This window comes from Gobio gobio (assembly GCF_949357685.1).
Source record: "Gobio gobio genome assembly, chromosome: 3".
Classification (NCBI taxonomy): Eukaryota; Metazoa; Chordata; class Actinopteri; order Cypriniformes; family Gobionidae; genus Gobio; species Gobio gobio.
In genome coordinates this window covers 38799599-38820847 of record NC_137099.1, presented here as the reverse complement: position 1 = coordinate 38820847, position 21249 = coordinate 38799599, and the positions used below count along the sequence as shown (strand labels likewise).

Here is a 21249-nt window from a genome sequence, read left to right as displayed (position 1 = left end):
TAACGCTATCAACCTACACTCAACATGTACTGTTCTGTTTGTGAAGTTTCCTGTAAAGTTTTGCAGAGGACCGCATTGAACGGGCATTTTTAACACAAACGGTTTTTTGTTGTTGTTGTGGGCATACCATATAATACCCTCATTTAAATGCGTTATCTGAGCGTCAAAAATATTGGTGGTGATTGCCATTCTACACTGGGAAATGTTGACCTCTTTTGCAACTTTCTGTCCGCTGTACCTTAATGACAGAAGAAAATAGAAATTTGGATGGTGACACAAGAAATGAGACAATTCCCAGATGCATGTGTAAATGCATGTTTAACGGGAAAATATTGTCTTTTTTATTTAGTTTCGCAGGAGAAAACAATATGCATGTGTGTAAAACTGCTGTCACCCTACAGATACTATCATCTGATATAATATAGATTCATGTAGTAAAATGTTTATGAAAAACCACCCATATCACATATTCAGATCAAATTGGATCACATCTTTGAGAAAAAAACAATAAAGGAGTCATTCATTAAGTTCTCAAACATGCTATACACTTTAATAAACATATTGATATTTCTGAGAAGAACCCAAGATAAACCTAGTTATTTACAATAAATGACCATATTTCTTCACATACAACAGTAAAAACATTGTAGACAACTTAAATAACTTTAAGGCGTAACTACTTAAATAATAAAAGAAACAGGGTTACTCTGTTCACATGACACCTTCCCAGCAGCTCCAATGCAGGTTTCACATTAAGTGCTAAAATTAGAGTAGATTTACAGCTTGGATTCCTTACATGTACTGTAACAAAGAATGCTAAAATGCACCGAGTAGAAAGTAATAAACACATGGGGATTGTTGTTAATTAGACTTGTCTTTGGGAGAAATAAGTGATTATATTATAAGCATTGAATACACCCGACTAGACTTCAGAGAGGGCTGTAAACCTTCAATGAAAAGAATCACATCAAAAAAGGGCTCAATGAAACATGGTTAATTCAGGTTATTCATGACCTGCTGGTTACAAATGAGTCTAAAACTGAACAGAATGTACTAGTGGTTTCATATTAATCTAGTTTCAGTAATATTAGATATTCAGTAAATAAAACAGCTGATCTGATGAGGAAATATGATGAAGTATGGGATCATTTCTACTTGAGATGTAGTGAATTTGCTAGTTTGTCTACTGGATAGAGCTCAACAAACAACTTCTACTACTCTCTATGAAGAATACGTTTTCGAGGTATACTATGGGGTCTTGAGGACATAAAGCATTTAACATTTTCTTCTATTCAATCATGAGCAGATTGACTAAAATAGAAAACTGTCTCTAAAATTATAGCTTGAGCCTCGTTTTAGAGAAACATCACATAGTCAGAAGGAAACTAGTTTTTTGAACTCTTGATAGTAAGAGAACAATATTATAGCTTTAAATTAGATTTTTATAGAAGTTGTTACTTCAACGGAACTGTGTGTGTAAGTATCTGTAAGTAACATATGTAAAATGATTTTACAGGCTTAATGCAAAACTGCTCCTTTCCCATATATTATTCCTTAAAAAAATAAACCCTCCTCTATTAAAACAATGGCGAATCTAAGTAGTATATATCTCAGTACAGTACTATATGAAATGTACACCAGTCACCAGTCTTGTTCCCTTTTGTATATGACAAAACTGAATATGGTTTGGTGTTTAGACAAAAAAAAAAAGAGAACATTACATGAAGCTTCCCATTGTGACAAATAACCTGTGTATTTGCTAAAAACACCTTATGAGGGTTTTCCATATGAAAAAACAAAAACAAAACAAGATTCTGTGCTTGATATCTCACAGAAAGAAGATATATGAACATTTTAAAATATGATAAGATATACAATTTGCAATGAAAGCAGCGTGCATGGTCATGATGAACAACTATAGGAAAATAGTATAGCTGATACTGCAACTTTAACCAGATCAGTTTCCTCTTTAGGTTAGTTTCTCTGCAAACCAGTCATCTTAATTATTAAATTAATGTAATAAAAGTGACTGTCTGAACATTCTTAAAGATTTACATTTCACTTTAGTTTTCATCTAAATGAAACATCAATGGGATACAACCAATATTCAGTTTTGACATTAAAGTTCCTCATTGATCGTTTCAGCAATTATATCAAGAAGATGGATGACATTTTAGCAGATCCTTTTCTAAACTGCATGTAAACTGGCATCAAGTCCCATCAAAATGATTCTCCAGTTATACAAAGACCTGCTGGATAAGACTAAGTCTGTTGTATGGTTTTGTGGCTGTACTGACAGCTACTTCCCCTCCCTTCTTTAAACAACCTGTGAATCCATGGCAGTGATTTTCTTTATGGCACAGTTCAGTTTGGTAGACTGTCCGTTTGACTTTTCTAAATGAGCGTTGTTGACTCCCTAAAAATCCCAATTAGTCCTGTAGTACAAATCGGTGCCCATGTTGGGGTTGGACCGAACATCCCAGTTGGTCTCATGTGGGGCTTCCAGTGCTTTGTGAGTCCTCTTGCAGGGACACTTGACTTTAAAGTGGACCAGACTTTACACACCATACCAGCAGTAAAAACCGGAGAACCCTGCTTGGTACCTCTAACATGCGACCCCTTCAGCTATGCGCATAGAGGTTCCATTGGCCACCCAGTTATTGTTTTACGTGTGTATTTGTGCATAGGGCTGGGAGTGCAGATGGTGTAGGGGAGCATGAAGATCAAAGCCTGTGGCTCGTGAATACGAACAGTGGTGGGAGAGGAGGATCAGGTGAGGGGCAGTTGGAGATTGAGGATGGTGTCCTGAAGGCAAACTCTGAAATGCCTCCGTAACGTTCAGTCTGCCAACTGGTGAAGAGTGCATTATCATCCTGCCCTGCTTTTTATACAATATAACTGGTGAGGTCCAGCAGGTAAGACGTCATGTCAATGATGTGCTCCAGGATGCTGTCTTTCTCACCGTCCCCTCGTGTTCCTCGCTCTCCTTTCTCGCACTGGCCGCCCGAGAATCCTTCCTTGCAGAGACACTTGTTGGGCTCCACGCAGACCCCGCCGTTGCGACAGGCGGGTTCGCATTTAGCTGCGAATGACATGCAAGAGCAGAAATAAGCTTAACATTTTTTGAAAGAGGTTGGAGGTTTTTATGCAACTTTGAAATCAAAGACCGAGGCAATGTGCTCTCCCTGATTGGTTCTCTACCTCGTAAGCAGAAGGGGCCCTCCCAGCCAGCACTGCAGCAGCATTTGCCAGTGGGTGTACAGTGGCCGTTCTTGCATTCACGGGAGCAAGCGGTGCTTAGCATCTCTGGATCCTCCACTGGCCGTCTGCACTCCTTAGGGACCTGTGGCCTGCAGGAGTCACAGAACATTGATGGTCAAGTCAAGTCAAAGTCAAATTTTATTTATATAGCACATTTAAAAAGTGTTGTACAATAAGACAAAGTGCATATAAACGAAAGCATAAAAAGAAACAAGGCAGATACACAATATAAACACAATAAATACGCAATATAAACACTTTTGACCCGATACAATCTAAGATAATAAATAATATCAAATCTACCAATATCGATCTAATCAAAAGCCAGAGAGAACAGATGAGATTTAAGAGTCGATTTAAAACTGGCTAATGAAGGAGCAGACCTCACATTGAAGGGCAGACTGTTCCAGAGTTTAGGTGCTGCAGCAGAGAAGGCCCGACCACCCTTAGTTTTACAACAAAAACGTGGGACAGTTAAAAGAAGCTGATTACACGACCTAAGAGTTCTTTGGGAGTGTAAGGAATCACAAGGTCACTAATGTGTTTTGGTGCAACACCAGATAGAGCCTTGTACACAAATACTGCAACTTTAAAATCGATTCTGAACTTAATAGGAAGCCAGTGTAAAGTCGCTAAAATGGGAGAGATGGGATCTCTCTTTTTTGTGCCAGTAAGAAGTCTCGCTGCAGCATTTTGGACAATTTGCAGGCGAGAGATAGTAGTTTGAGGCAGGCCACAGTAAAGAGAATTACATTAGTCCAGACGTGATGTTATGAAGGATTACGGTCTCTAAGTCTTTTGTAGACAAAAACTGTTTTCATTTCGCAATTGATCTCAAATGAAAGAAACTGCCCTTTACCACTGAACTGATTTGTTTTTCAAAGTTTAGTGACGAATCCAATGTAACCCCCAGATTCCTTCCATTAGGTTGAACAGTGGCGGAGATAGAACCTAAATTAAAAGAAGATGGAGACCTGGATGGGCCTAAGATCAAAATTTTGCTTTTGCTTTTATTTAGTTGCAAAAAATTATTAGACATCCAACATTTGATCTCCTCAAAACAGTCACCCAGTACGTCCAAGGGATAAGAGCTGTCAGTGTTTGCCAGTAGATAAAACTGTGTATCGTCAGCATAGCAGTAGCAGGAAATCGTATATTTCTTAAAACTATGGGTTTCACATATTTCAGCTCACAAATTAAACACTTGCCAAAGATGCAAACATAGGATTTTATAATGCCTTGATAAAGCATAGTATTTCATAAATAAGCATACATGTGGAAAACTTGTTTAGAGACAAATGAGCCCTCCTTTTATGGGAAGACATGATCACTTTTGAAATATGTGATTTATTAACAAAGCATGCACAATATATCAGTAACATATCAACATGTGATGACTGATTTTTACTTTTTAGTGTATTATTTTTAATATTTGTCAAACAATACAGAACGTTAATATCAGCCATTTACCCAATATTGGCTATACAATAGAAAATTATATTATTGGCTTATTGCTATCGTTCATAATTTTAATATTGGTGAAATCCATTCACTTGAATGTTTATCTATCTCGCAATTGTTGCCTCTGATTTTTTTTTTGTTGCTGTAAAAAATACTTAATTATAATTAAATAAATATAAATATTTATTTACAGTCACTTGTTGTGGGATTCAATCGTATGCTGATCTTTTTATACGCTGTTGTTTCACAGAAACTTTATACAAAATAAACCATTGACAATTACTAGAGTACAAGTAAATATTCACCACAGGTATTTCAAAAACGAGTAGTTGACAATGTTGACTAAATGTATTGTACTGTGCAATTAGTGTCCATTTCAGTTTCATCTGGTAGTCTGTCTGTAACAGAAGTTCTGTAAGTGTGACTCATACTTTGTATGAACAGTCAGAAAGACAGAATTATTGATTTGATTAGTTTGATCTTTGTGGATTAATTAGTCTCACCTATACCTGTTATCACCTAAAACTAATGTGTGTGGAAATTGAATGCATCATGATCAATACCTACAACACAATTCAGGCTCTGCATGGCAATGTCTGGAAACAATAATGCTTGTGTGTAAGGAATTTTAAATGCAAAACCTCAGTGTCAAAGTAAGTTGCTAGTGATGAACCTGTCCGAAGTTCAAACATTCTTATGCATCACTCAGCTAAACACACTGCTTAATGAGCCAGGCAAATCTCTTGAAGGCTGTCTATTAGTGAGCAGCAGGGCTGTTGACATACCCAACAGGCCAGCACGCACACAAGCACACTGTAATTGGACTCCATTGAAGCAGTAACTCTATGGGAAACAGGCTGGAGAGCTCTTGGTGAGTTCACATCCTGTGTATCTCACTAGAGGTGGTGTATTGGAAAGTTAGGTGGGCAATGATTCTGTGCTTAATGCTGAGGGTTGTGGAAAGAATGGAAGTAGAATTACAGTATTTAAAGGTGAAGTGTGTCATTTTTTCTGTGTTAAAATACTAAATGCAGTTTAATGTGCAGACACTAAGGGTACATAGTGTGGGCTTATGCAACGCCTGGCACAACCAATAGTGGGAAACAATGATTACTTTTTGCAGTTCAGTTTCATGCCACTTGTGCTGCAGAATGTACTGGACTGAGAGCCCAGGATTGAAAGTACTTCACCCCAGTTTTATACACATCTCATACCTACAGTATGAATGTACCAACAAACCTCATTGGTTCTCATGTGTTAAGTAAGCATGGTTCTATGTTTACTATATTTGATGAGCTCTATGTATGTGCGTTGGTCAATTTTTATATATGATTAAAAGCCAAAATGATATCTGTTCATCATATAAAGTGATTGTATCTCTTCAGAAGACTTGGATTAAACTCATTTTTAATGGCTCTAATTGCAATTAATTGTTGCTTTGTTTTTGATTCCATAAAAGTGCATTTATCCAACATATAACTGCTCCACACAACTCCGGGGTGTTAATAAAGGCCTTCTGAAGCGAAGCGATGTATTTGTGTGAGAAAAATATCCATATTTAAAACTTTAAAAAAGTAAATTATCTAGCTTCCGCCATATCGCCTTCCGTATTCAACTTACGGAAAAAGTGTAGTGCCTCTCGCAGTTCAAAATGCTTACGCTACATCTGACGACACTGCACACCAGTTACGTTTTTTCCGACCTGGCGTAAGCTAGATATTTTACTTTATAAAGTTTTAAATATGGATATATTTCTTACAAAAATGCATCGCTTCGCTTCAGAAGGCCTTTATTAACCCCCCAGAACCGTGTGGAGCAGTTATATGATGGATAGATGCTCTCTTATGGACTATGAACGAAGCAACATTTCACTGCCATTATAAATCTTGGAAGAGCCAGGACATTTTGAATATAACTCTGATTGTGTTTGTCTGAAAGAAGGATGTCATATACACCAAGGATGACTTGAGGGGGAGTAAATCATGGGCTAATTTTCATTTTTGGGTGAACTAACCCTTTAAAGCAGTTGTTGCTCCTGTGCACATTTGTTTCTAATGAGCTGGCAGGGATGCTTACCTTGTCATGCCAACGGTTCGCAAAGAAGTTTGATTATTCAAAACATCGATTGAACATGTTGATTCATTGACAACAGACGACAACAGGTTTTACAAACTGAAACCGGTTTAACCAAACCCAACAACCGTTGGATGTTGGTGCTCGTCAGGACAGTGTGAACCAGACTTATGAGTGTCTATAAGAGAATGGGATGTTGGATCTCTGAGTTTCCCTGACAGCTTTAGTGACTGATGGCAGGAGTAGGGTGGTAACAAGGGAATTCTGGCAGGATGCACTGGGGGGTCTAGTGGGGGAGCAGTTCCCATGCTCCCCTCTAACGCTTTCAGCACCCAAATCAGGTCTCCCTTGTCTCACATCCACACTTTAGTTTTTTGTTGTTTTTTGTGTTGTTGTGACAGGCTGTTATGTTGTTAAAAAACAGAGAGACAGAAAAGATGAGAAAGAGAAAGAAATAGAGATGGATAGTGAAAAAGAAAGAGAGGGAGGGAAAGGAGAGAAAGAGGCGCTCCCTAGAGGATTGGGCTAACACTGTTAATGACGTTGGGGTCAGCGGCACTACTAAACAGTTTGTATTACTGGCAGGGTGGCCATGAAAACAACACCTGCTGCCGTGGCACTTGACAAAGACAGCTGGGTCAACAGGCACTGTGGGAATGTATCAACTCTGTGAGGCCACTTGCATAAAACACAGACTGATAAATTAAAAGAATGCCCCAGCTTATTAGTTTAAGACTGTCCTGTAGCTTGAATGGGAGGTTGAACACATCAGCTGCCCAACCACTCTTTTTGTCCATCCAAGGATTGTTTGGCACAATATGCTAACCAATATCCTAGTTTTCCTCCCTGTTCTGCATTTTCCATATAGGGAGAAATCATCTACACTGAAGCAAAGGAAGTCCTGGATTTTTTGGTGCCTCTTATGATGATTTTAGAAGTAGTAGTGTTTAATTATGTGGAATCGATTTAGATGTACTAGACACTTATTGGTAGCTGAAAGCATAATTAATAAGCCACAATATTTCATAACTGAAAACGCAAGGGATGAGAGACATGTAGAACTTGGTGAATGAATAAAATTTTGTGGAAATCTGCTTTTTGAGGAATTCAGATTCCGTGTGTGACCACTCATGGGTAATAAGTCCAGTATCTCTGAGCTTTTCTTTAGAAGACAGTTTAATATCTCTTGGCTTAACTTGTTGGCTTTGATAGTAAGAAACAGTTGAGTTATTTAATGAAAGCAAGTGCATGGGTAGAGGGGTGAAGAGCTCAGGAGTGTTCGAGCATGACAAAAATAAAAGGCTTCATCAAGGCACTCTGTGTGACTCTGTCCTTTTTGTCATCTCTCTCTTTTGTTAGCACCTCTTTGTGAATACATTGTATCAAAAAATTTACTGTGTATTGTAGCTGTAGGCCATTCAATACCACCCCTAAGGGTCTTTGTCAAGGGGAGGAACATGGTTGTGAGCGGGAGAGATTTAGGACAGACCATGAAATAAAAGAGACTTGCGAGAGATGGGGACCAGGAGAATGTGAGCACTATTTAAAAGTGTTTGTATATCTTGATACATACTTAGGCCTAGAGGAATTTGCAACCTCCATATCGCTGCAGAAAAGCGCTTCAAAAGAACCTACTCAACACATCCAGCCAACAAAATCCAAAGTCGTGGAAGATACATTGTTGCTTACTTTATCACATATCTTCAGTTCTGAGGCTTGAAAATGTAGTGAGTGAATAAAAGTCACTTCAGAAGTCACTCAAATAGCACTCAACCACAACCCTGCAATGCTTGCATCTATTTGAGTGAAGACGCAATGAGAAATGTGATTATGTGATGCATTCCTCAAAAATGTATTGCTTTCTACTGATATGTTTGGATGTTCTTATACAGCTGTCAGAACAGACTGTATATTCCAAAATAATCACTATTAAAGGAATAGTTCACCCAAAAATTATCCCGTGATTTACTCACCCTCAAGCCATCCTAGGTGTATATGACTTGCTTCTTTCATCCAAACACAATCGGAGTTATATTAAAACATATCCTGGCTTTTCCAAGTGTTTATAATGGGAGTGAATAGTAACTGCATTTTTGTAAGAAAAAATCCATATTTAAAACTTTATAAAGTATAATAACTGGCTTTCGATAACGACGGTACGACTTCTGACCCGACGTTTGACGTGTATGAGTAGCATAAGCTTAGGTGAGAGTAGAGGGCTCTTGCAACAAACTCAAGCTCCTCCGACATCTTGGTTAAAACATTTTTTTGTTCTAATTCTAATTTGTGGCCGGTGTTTTGTTTTGCTCTATCATTTGTACTTCAGAGTTCATCAATACGTCATGTGTTGAGTCAGAGGTCACTCTTCCGCCGGTATTAGACTCACACGGGCAGTTATAATACTTTTATATAGTTATAAATATGGATATTTTTCTTACAAAAATGCATCGGTTTGCTTCAGAATGGGTTTATTAACCCCCTGGAGACATATGGATTACCTTTATGATGGATGGATTCGCTTTTCTGGGCTTCACGCTAGGAAGAGCCAGGATATTTTTAACATAACTCCAATTGTATTTGGCTGAAAGAAGAAAGTCATACATACCTAGGATGGCTTGAGTGTGAGTAAATTATGGGATATGGGATTTTAATTTTGGGGTGGATATTTAAGTTCTCACTTCTAGTATCTTGCATGTGATGAACTTTGCTTGCTGACTGAATGACTTTTTCTTACAATGAATACGCCAACTGAGATACCAGTTCAATTAGCTGTGGCTTGTACTGTGTGTAAGGGCAAAATATTCATCCAAAACATAGACCTCTAAATTAACTAAGCATTCTACAACAAATATTTTCCAGATTTTCTATACTAAGTCAGTTGTAAAGTGAGCAGGATATATTAAAATTTAGTGCATGGCTTGATCGTGTATGATAGGGCCCTAAGTGGGGCAGCGGTTGCCTGAGCCCTTCCCAACTCTACAGCGCCCCACAGTTTTCCAATGTAAATATGTGTTGAAACATGGAACTGCAGTTTGATCTAATTGAGAGCCATTGGGGCATATTTGAAACTGCCCTCACTCCAGACCCAGACGAGATCAATCCGCTTCAGCTATGTGTATATTAGTCTGCATCAGGTCAGTACCATGCCTGTTTTTCCTATGTGAAGTAGCAAATCATATTAATGAAAGCATAAAACCTTTAGTTTAAATGTGCTATGTTAGCCTTTATAGTTCTATTGTGTTTGTTTTATGTTGACTTTCCTTTCCTCACCGGAATTCCTCTACAACCTGTAACATTATAAAACAACATTCGGAGGCAATAAATACTACATTAAAACAATTGTAAAATAGCGTTCTATGCATGTGTCGTGTGTACTTAAATCCTATTAACATTTGAGCGTCGCCCTCAGGCTGAATAATGTAAGGACATTAGACCTCTGCCAAAAGTGTTCTGCATGCGTTCAGCGATTAGAATATAAAGCTTACAAAATGTAAATGTCTAAACTAGTGCTAGGAGACAGAATCTGCCCAACCTAAATTTACGGTCAGGAGCCGCTACTGATTTCAATACTGAATACACTGGACTAGTAAAAAAAAATGGAATGAGACTGGATGTGTGTCAGATTATGTTTAATTTGACCAATTCATAAATATTTCAGTTACTGGAATTTCGACAGTTATTGCCACCAGCCAATAAACAATCCTACAGTCTCTCTCTTGTCCACATTGGACATCGACATGCATACATTTCAATGTGCGGTGGCCTATTTATTATTCTACGTTAACGGACTGCTAAACAAACACGGATGGGTGCAGTCATCCCGGTGAGGTTTACTGCAACATCTCAAACACTAGACTTTCATATGATATGATAATTAATGCCCTCTCCCCTATGACACAGTTGTATAACCCAAAAGTGCAAGCAGATCAAAATCAAAACAACGTGGCTGTTTTGGAGCTCAACCCTAGCCAGAACGCACAGGTTAAAGGGTACAGGAAAGATGTAAATGTAGATACTCGAGATGTAAATGCTGGACCACCCTACTTGACAGTGCTAGTCACTCAGAATTGTTATATCACCTCTTTTATTTGGTAATTAGATCACAAAAAGTGACAAGATGTATAAAACAGTGAACCCAACACCACAGGTCTGACAGACTAAACAACTCCAATCAATGGTGGAAAGAATTGTTCTTTGGAAAAATGCAGCAATGCCAGAAAACATAAATAAAGTATGTTTGAGGGGCCTTGTTTAGGAGACTCATGGAAACATCTGTGGTAATTAATAGCATTAGACTTGGGTGGCACTGTCGTCACCTGGGTATACAGTGCCTTGCAAAAATATTCAGGCCTTCAAGCAATTTTCTCTCAATCCTTGCTGAATTCCTACAGGTAAATGTTCTCTGCAATATCTGCATTTCATAGTTTGCATAATGATTCAATACACACACAAAAAATATATTTTTAATGTAATGGCAATCTCTATTTATTTATTTATTAAATGTGATATTGGCTCATTCTTCCAGGCAGATTCACTCCAGGTTTCAGTTTGGACTGGAAAAATGTTTAGAATGAGACTAGACTTGACAGGGTAGGACACTGACATTTTTGTTACTGTCATTTGTTGTGTTTTTGCAGACTGATACATCTTTCTCCTTTTTTTTTAACAAGATACCCATTTCCTGCTGATAAAACATATCCACTCATGGTGCATTCACCAGAATACTTCACTGCAGGCATAGTGTACATCAAGATGTGGGCAGTGTTAGATTTGTGCCACACATATTGCTTTGAATCTAGGTCTTATCTAGACCAAAACTGCCACATGGCCACTACTAAGCAAAACTTCAGATGCGCCGTCTCATGGTCCCCTATACCTGTCAGTGTTACAAAGAACTCTTCTCTTATAATTGACTAGATTGACTAATTGTTCTTAGATACTGAACTTTGTAGCTTTTTCAAAGTGTTCATTAGCCTTTCTGCTTCTTGTTTTTATGGTTTAGAGTTTAGAGGAACAACCTTGCCAGTGTCTGGGTTGCTTCCACTTCCAGATAAGTGAACTGACAGTCACCTCTTGGATATTATTTTACATTTACATTTACATTTAGTCATTTAGCATTTAGCATATTATTTTGTTCTTGGATATTATTTTCACAGCCTTCATGTCTCACTTTTAAGGGATAGTTCACCCAAAAATGAAAATTAGCCCATAATTTACTCACCCTCAAGTCATCCTAGGTGTATATGACATTCTTAAATATCGCATAAAATCAGAGTTATATTACAAAAGTCCAGGCAAATCCAAGCATTAGAATTGTATTTATAGTTGCTCTGTTTTTGAAGTCCATAAAGATCGGCCGAAAGTTTACTTGATAAAGTTTTAAATATGGATATTTTTCTTACACAAACGCATCGATTTGCTTCAGAAGGCCTTTATTAACACCCCGGAGCCGCGTGGAGCACGTTATTTGACGGACAGATGCACTTTTTATGGACTTCAAAAACAGAGCAACTATAAATCCAATTCTAATGCTTGGATTAGCCTGGACTTTTGTAAAATAACTCCGATTTTATTCGTCTGAAAAAAGAATGTCATTTACACCTAGGATGACTTGAGGGTGAGTAAATTATTAATTTTCATTTTTGGGTGAACTATCCCTTTAAATAAGGATGTCTATTATAAAGAGTTTTTATTCAGAATATGTTTTGTTCTGGATTTACATAAGACCAACTGTAATGCAATTGTGTCTTCATTAGAACCAGACAACTGTGTAAACTAAAGGGTGATATTATTGCAAGTTGGATCTGCAAATTATTAAAATGAGATTTTTCAGTGCTTTGTCATATGACCGACTAAATGTATGATTTGTACTTTAGGACAATTTTGCATGTGTCTAATGAACCAGATGTATTTTTAGCAGTTTTTTTCTTTCTTAAAAAACTAAAAAATATTTATTTTCAAATTTTAAATTATTTCACCTGATAATTGCTGGTAATTTATATAGTTTTAATGGTGTAAAAAGGTCCAGTAAAAGGATACTGAATGGCGTAGAAAGGACAAAAACAAGTTTCATGAGCGATTGGTTTGAATTAGAGACTTGACAGATCTGCCTGTGCCTATTGTAATGTCCCTTTTTTCTGGAAATGATATATCTGATCTATTAAACATGCAAACACTTTTGGCAGTTGTTATGTGGGAATTCATATGCTCATTTCTAATAGATGATATGCCTTTCATATGTACTTGGCTTGGTGAGAACGACATATTTTCAAGATCTATCATAAAAGTGGCTTTTAGTGGTGTAAAACACACGGGGTAAATTATGCCATATTGAAAAAAGCCAATGAGCATACAGAAATGATTAAATCCTTTAACTGACTCCATTCACACGTGTTGAAGCTCTTGCCGTGAACCCGTGCACATGTATGTCAATTAGATACATTTTGTTCGGCCGCAGATTTGCCAACATACAGTATGAACGTTCTCAAGGAAAACATTCCCTCTGTTGAAGACAGGTGTGTAAGTCCTGTCAAAGCAAGAAAAACACCCAACAGACCACACAGGCTCACTAGTTAACCAGCGCTGTCTGAGCCAACTTGACTGTGTTGGTGTTAGAAACACGTTACACTAACATTTGGAAATGGTATGCTTACTCTCCAATTATGGCTGAGGTTTGTGTTGGCCAAGACCGGCAGTTGTGTGATGATTTGTTTAAGGGAAGCTAGACTCCTTGTGCGTGTCTTTGAGCGAAAACGAGTAATGCTTTAATAGGATAGTTCATCCAAAAATTAATATTCTGTCATTATTAACTCACCCTTATGTCGTTTCAAACCGTGGAACACAAAAGAGAGCTATTTTGTAAAATATCTCAGTGTTTTTGTCCACACAATGAGAGTCAATGCAGTTCAATGTAGTTTTGGACCCCATTGACTTTCATTGGATGAACAAAACCAGTTTTAACATTCTTTGAAATGAACCAACCACACAGATGTGCAAACCAAAACATGTAAGAAGAATACCAGAGGATGTTTTGTAAAGCGGAATAAAAATGGAATTAATTAGGCGAGTTTCAATATTAGCATTGTTCAGCAGTAACATCACATAATTCGCATGCGAGCAATGAAAACGGAAAAACAGAGAGGCTATTGCATAAACTCTATTGTATACAATATGTTGCTCTGTGTATTCAAAGCTCAACGCACCTTTTGGGGTCCACCAACTTGTAGAGTTTTCCGCTGTGCGACTGTATCACCGTGCTTTTGCTGGAGGCAAGGACGTAGACCTCACCTGCAGGAAAAAAAAAAAACATGTAGGACTTTGAGGGATCTCATCTGTCTTCTTTCACCTTCCTTCCTTCCTACTCGGTGCACTTGACACTGGTGCATGAGAGGGTTTCAAGAGGGGCTCATTAAATCCTCATGCAAGTAATTTAATGAGGAGCAAGCTTGCAGCACCGTGCACAGATTGTAAACATGTGTCAAGGAGACTGCCATGTGGGTCTCCAGTACAGCCTTCCACTGAATCCCTCTTACAAATCAGCAACAAATGCTATCTCTCCCTCACAGAGGCCCACTCTTGGCAAAGCATGAGATTTATTCTCTGTCACACTTGACCTGGTGTTTGGATTTGAGAGTTTATGTTCCCTGTGATGCACTGAGCTGTGAGGACATTACATGGTGGCAGAGAGTACAGCCTAGTAGCAGCCTAGGCAAGTGGACACAACTGAGCAATGCACTGTCAGAGGGGCTGGCATCAAGTTCACATAAATTAATCCCTTTACCATTCCAGTGTTCCAAAAATCAGATGTTACCAATGTTAAATGTTCATGCAAGGAAAGGCAGGAGATTGCGCATATAAACCCTATATGCTGACAGATTACGCTGACCTCTGATTTCCAATTGTACCGTCTGTCAGCAGCAAAAAAAAGAGGAAGTAATCTGTCAGGAAACTAAAGGAGTACTGTGTCATACCAGAATGTTCCTTGGAGGAAAGATATTTGAAAGTGGGAGGTAGGACAAGGGATTGGTTTTCGTTCTGTTCTGTATCATTCAGATGATTCTTGGATTCCAGCAGAGATTTTTTTCTCCTTCCTGTGACTACGGTATACACATTTTAATGTAAAACGACCTGTCTAAACTAAACAAATCCTGTTTGCTTTTTTTGTGTTAGTTTTGTCTGAACTTACACTACTGTTCAAAAGTTTGGGGTCATTAAGATTTATAGAATAAAAAAATACAGTAAAAACTCTAATATTGTAAAATATTATTACAAATTAAAATAACTGGTGTCTATTTTGATATATTTTAAAATGTAATGTTTTCCTTTCACGGCAAAGCAGAATCTTTGCTGTTGTACCGCTTAATATGTTTGTGGAAACCATTTTTTTCAGGATGGATTCTTTGATGAATAGAAAGTTTCAAAGAAAATAATTTATTTGCGTTTATTATGTTTTTTGGAAACTATGTAAAAGACTTTACTGTCGCTTTTGAAAAATTTAACATATCCTTGGTGAATAAGAAAACAAAAAATCTTACTAAGCCCAAACTTTCGAACAGTAACTTTTAAATTTTTTATGGCTGGGCGATAAACAATATCATATAGAGATTGCAGTAAAATTTAAGTTGATAATGATAATAAACTCTGGACATTTTTTAATCTATATGGATTAATCTAACAGCCTACATCTTACATTTTAAAAGCTTGATTAAATTGGTAAAAGTTTATAATTTTTTTTTAATTAAATCGTAAAACACAGAATCACCAAAAAATGTAATTGAAGACAGAATTTATGGAAAAATAAAATGGATTTCATTAGACCCAAATTTGAAAGGGGTTTAATTGTGAATGAACAAGTTTACTTTCATTCTCAAGGTCTAACAAATATGTGGAAAGCATTTTCTTCCCCAGTAAAGGTAAATTAATGTTGTGATCAATTTCAATATCGTATGATATGGAAAAAAAATATATTTTTGACCATATCACCCAGCCCTAATACTTTGCGTAATACAGTTTTTAAAGAAACCTTGACAGAACCATGAATAAAGGTTACAACAGAAACACAAAATTTGCGGTGAAATGAACATACATAAAGCTTATTGAGAGCTCACTGACCTAATTCATCTTCGCCAAACCCCAGGATGTGGCCTACCAGCAAGGAACCACAGGAACTGCTAGTACCAAGACAAAGAGGCTTCTCTTGCCACGGTCTGTCTTCTAAAGGCCTCTGGAGAATTCTGAAGTTCCTGAAACAATCATACAGTCGGGGGTTTAAATCATAAATACTCCAATACTCTTTGCTGTCTATCATTTATGATGCCCCAGACATGAGTGAACATCAACACAAAATGACATGACAAAACATTAGGGATAATTTACTGCTTTGGATTTCCAGGAACAATTTCTTTTCTACAGTTTATCTCTCACTGTTGACAAAAAAGGCAGGCTGATAGTGAAAGAGGATGAATTACAAATCAGCACAAAGTGTGAAAAACATATACCGGCGGCCAATTGACCTGGCAGGAAACCTGCTCTCAATTTACCCTGAAAAAGCTCTTTTTCCTCATTGGGGTATGTGGCAAGTCAGTGTGCGTGTGTTGGCACAGTCAATAACACAGGAAAGATGGCAGTTTCCTTTCGCAATTCAATGATTACCACAAAACCCTAGCAATGAGGAGTGATATGAAAATGGGAGCACAATATCTGTTTTGTTTTTTTGGAAACATAACTATTTTGTATCTCTGCTGTGTTTAACAGAATATAAGATACATACCAAGTTGTACTAGGAGTGCGAAGATCAAAAAGTAGTTTAGCATAATTATTAATTATAATATCACATCATATAAGGGAACCTACCCATTTTTGTCTCCAAATACAAAACTTCCATAAAGTCTTCTTGACTGACATCCCCTGTAGATAAATCCACCAACCGGGGTGGCACCTCCGTTTGACCCCAAGTCAAATATAGATGGTTCATTTTCTGTGGGCAGACACACCAACAATTCACTATCATGGAAGAAAAGCAAAACCAAGCAACAAGTCCACATGTGGTGGTACATTTTATGTACAGTTTTATGGGTTATTTGAGTTAACAGAAATTAATCCTAATCATTTGTATTGTTTAGATAAATCAATTTTACACATTTAACAAACGAAATGTCTTCAATCACCATCCTACATGTGTTGCAAAGTTACTTTATCACCATGATAACAGTTTTCTTTGTTTGTGTAAGGGATATCCATGTTTACCACAATCAGTCAAGAGACCATTAGCACTTCACACAGGGTGGTTTTAATTAGCTATTCCCCAGACGGTTATAAAAACACTATGTAAACTTGATATGGAGGGCTGTGTTCATTTCACTAAACGTACTTATTAACATTCAGTTTGAGCACTGTTAAGTTCACATTATAGCTCAAATAGATTAGGGAATGGATGTGAGAGGAACGGCGAAAGGGTGAGGTAATCCTACAATTACTATTGAGTGTTTGTGTATATTTGTGTAAGTTTGTATGGCTACAAAGATTATACAGCAGCTTAGGGAATGGCAAGTATTATAATGTTACAGTCAGAGCCCCTGTAAAACAACAAAATGTGATTTAATGAAGTAAGTCATTCACCATGGTGATGGTTTAACATCGTAAATGGCCTGGTGTTTGGGGTAATTTGGCACACTTGTGAGACAATCTTTTTGGGGTTTAAATGCATTGGTTGGGAGAGAGCCATATTTGTTTGCTGCCAATGTGTAAGGAGTACAAGAAAGCCAATGCATTACTTTGGCCATAGGAAATGATCTGGTATTGATTTAGGGTCTTGAACTGCTATGTTGGTCATTCTATGTTTCAACAATGTACTAAATTTGTTTCAGCTGTGCATTTACTGAATGAGCACTGTGCCACTGTACGTGCTTTGTCCGAACTGCTTGCATTTTAATTTATATGCTTAAATTTAACCCTGTTTTTATTTTTATTTTTAATTATACTCTTTATTTTTATCTTTCAATATTTTCTTTATTTTTTATTTCTTTTAATTCCTATTATAACTGTAATATTTTTATTTCATTTCTGTGTAAAGCACTTTGAATTGCCACTGTGTATGAATGTGCTATACAAATAAACTTGCCTTGCCTTGCCTTGCCTAAATTACCATATAAACGCTCTTTGATAGCGATACATTGAATTGTTGTATATGTGCTGCTTGCATATCCCCAGAAATGAAAATTATTTTTATATTTAAAGTGTGGTCTCATGTTAAGAAACAATAGTATTGCAATGGTATTCTTGAATAATGCTTTGATCGGTTGCTACAGAAAGTCTTAAATCATTTTTTTTGGAACAGCCTCATTCCATCGAAGACATTCTTTCAGCATAAAAACTTAACATTATTTTATAACCAGTACATGGACTGATAATTTAATGCTTTCTGAAACACAATACAGGAACTTCTTGAGTGGTTGCCTGGTTGGAACTACTTGGCTTGTTGAAAAGCCTTTCTGCCAGTACAGTAATCCATCATGTTCTCAGAAACCAGCCACTTCTGACAGACATACCGTAGTCTTTCCCTTTGATGACCTGTAGGATCCTGCCTGTTGTCATATTTTTGCCAACAGTATCTGTGCACAGGATCAGCAGACTCCCATTGGTGTCCATGCGGAGCTTATCCACTGCACACCTAGAACACAAAGTATTATTTGTAAATTCATTTTTCAAGACAGCAGCAATGTAAACAACACTGATATTTTTTGTTATATTACTATTTATTTAATTATACGATATATAATTCGAATTCATAGGTTTGGCAAGGTCTCTTAATTCCAGAAAAAATCTTAATGATATGGCACACATTAAGAGCAGCTGTTAGGGTGGACAAATTCCCAAATGATCAGTGGTTTTGAAATTAAATGCTTAAATTAAATGTTCGGCAATCAATGTGATGTTTGAATGTCCACTTACTTTTGACTAAAAAGTGAATTCTTTTTTGGAAAGTCAGTGAAATATTTGACCTTACCTTCCTGGGTCATGCAGTCCATGGGCAAAGATTTCAGGGGGTTGATTTGTGCTGTTGAAATAGGGGTTGTTTCTGGGTATAGAGTAGGGCGTGCTACAAGTATCTGTGTCCACATCCACTCGAAGGACAGATCCTGTGAAATCACTATGGCAGAAAAACACTCCATTGAACATATTTAACACAATACTGAAATCACTATTAATGCATCATAGCTTGACTCATCAAATAGTGCCTGATTTATCGCAGCTACTGCATTTAATACTGTACCTCAGGCCGTCCATCTCCTCCATATCGTCCAAAGTGATCATGCCATCACCTAAAAAGATGTGTAGAAGTCCATCAGGTCCAAAGAGAAGCTGCCCTCCCAGATGCTTTCGGTGGAGCTCAGCTACTTCCATTAACATCCGAGTAGTCCTCGTGTCCACCTGGTTCGGATTTTTCCTAAAACCAAATATTCAAATACATTTAAACAAAAAACTATATCCATCCATCCATACATTTTCCAAACCGCTTGTCCTATGTAGGGTCACACTCACAGGGATGCTGAAGTTTATCCAAGCGTCACAAGCCATAGAAAACGAAATACATTTAAATACATATATAAATATATATATATATTAAAAAAATTATTTGTAATTTTTTTATCTGTAAAATGAATTGAAAGATATACAAATATATTTAATTGTACTTAATATTGTTAAAAAATGACGATAAATTGCCCATAAATATCAGCACAGAAAAATAAAAAAAAGACAAGTCAACAAACTTGTCTAAGCCTGATTATAACTTCCAACCAGATGACACTGGCAAGCTTGGCATCTGAAAGGCTAATTTACAATGTGATTAAGACAAAATGTATACTTCAGCTTGTTTTGTTAATGCTGGGTGTTTTGCATTGCAGCTGGGGAGCTAAACACAATCAGAATGGATGTCAGCTTTCGTGATAATTATATGTTGTGATTACATATCTCTATAAAACATTCATCACTGTCAGTGAGAACATTTCACGAGGAGCTTGGCTTCTCAAGACTGATCCAAAACCACATGGAAAACAAACATTACGCATGCACGTCCATGTGTAAAGGGTTTGATCCAAGGCCCTCACCACATATTGACATTGGGGGGACCAAATGTGTGGGCAAAGCATGTTTTTTTCATGAACAGATTTTTTTCCCTTTTTTGTGACAATAATATAATGTTGTTGTTGTTTTTAATCAAGAGGGCAGTTTGACAATATCTGAATATGAAAGAGAATACGTCCCCCAATGTCTATGAAGGCTACGACTCTGGTTAGTCAAGCTGTGACTGGTTTCCCATTACCTGGACACTGTGTACTCGACTACACGAAGAATGTGGTCGTGTGGTCCGATAGCCCAGCGCTCCTGGTTGGTCGTGTAGGAGACGTAGAGCTTTCCATTTTTCTTATAATTGGGGTGGAATACAAGGCTTAGCAAGCCCCTTTCATCTCCTCCCTGCAAGTCAGATGGGGTACACAAAGAATCCAGAAGTTAATTATGTCCCTTTTTTTTAGATTGGGCTGGGCTGCAAAATGCTAAAGAAGTCCCTCCCCATGTCCCCCTCTCTCTTTCCTTTTTCTCTCTGTCTTTCTTCATCTTAGTCTCTCTCCATATGGGGGCCAGTTACCCCATGCCCTCTTGCCCCTTTGCTTATTTTTTTTTTTTTACCTCCCCTCTCCTTGACTACTGCATTACAAATGATTATAAAACATTTGACTTCAAGCAAACCCCCTCCACACCCACCTTTTCACCAACCCAGTCTTGGTTATAGACGCTTGTATTTGGGGCCAGGCTCCTCTGGGATGCCCAGGCCCTCCTTGCGGCCTCCATTGTGCAAGTGATTTGTGTGTGTAATCTTTGGGGGATATCCGTGAATGCAGTGCTGAGTGGCTGAAACAATTCATTAGCTCGCTCGCAGTTCATAGAGAGCACAAAAGTCCAGGATTCCTTTAGACCCCCCCCCCCCCCCATCCACCCTCTTTCCTCTCTCTCTTTTTTATTTTTAAACCCGTGCAAAATTTGAGAGAGGCAAGAAAAAGAATGGACAGAAAAAAAACTCCCACTGTCTTGGCAACAAGTTGGAAAACATTGAAATTGCTTGTGTAATAGGTAAAACCTCTCATCCCGGAGGCAACTACATGAGTTGTCACTACTCTGGTGGTCCACTCATCTGTAATAAGCAGCTATGTCGCTTTAGTTCCTGGGAAAAGTAATAATGTTGGGCTTTCCTCCCTTTCATCTTTTCAACTTTGTTTTCTTTCTGGTAACACAAATTAAATGAATGAACAGATTGCTAAGCATATGCCTCATGAATGAATGAACGAATCAATGAATGAACAAATGGGTTTGAGGAGAGTCCCTGAAAAATGAATATGATTTAATGCTTTGGGATAAGACATAACAGTGGTTTGATTACAACACATACACTGACAA

The 21249-nt window shown here is 37.6% G+C and overlaps 1 protein-coding gene across 1 annotated transcript in view; it reads right to left on the bottom strand.

Annotated features, from left to right (window-relative positions):
- Positions 1-266: 266 nt before the first annotated feature.
- Positions 267-21249, bottom strand: part of hhip (hedgehog interacting protein) — a 39273-nt gene continuing 18290 nt past the window's right edge. The window contains exons 5-13 of the mRNA XM_079813623.1: positions 20120-20271; positions 19067-19240; positions 18800-18943; positions 18342-18463; positions 16648-16771; positions 15907-16037; positions 13998-14082; positions 3202-3350; positions 267-3082 (exon numbers count right to left, since the gene is read on the bottom strand). Coding sequence (XP_079669749.1) covers positions 2886-3082; positions 3202-3350; positions 13998-14082; positions 15907-16037; positions 16648-16771; positions 18342-18463; positions 18800-18943; positions 19067-19240; positions 20120-20271 — 1278 coding nt within the window. The 3' untranslated portion in view covers positions 267-2885. The remainder of the gene's footprint in view (positions 3083-3201; positions 3351-13997; positions 14083-15906; positions 16038-16647; positions 16772-18341; positions 18464-18799; positions 18944-19066; positions 19241-20119; positions 20272-21249) is intronic.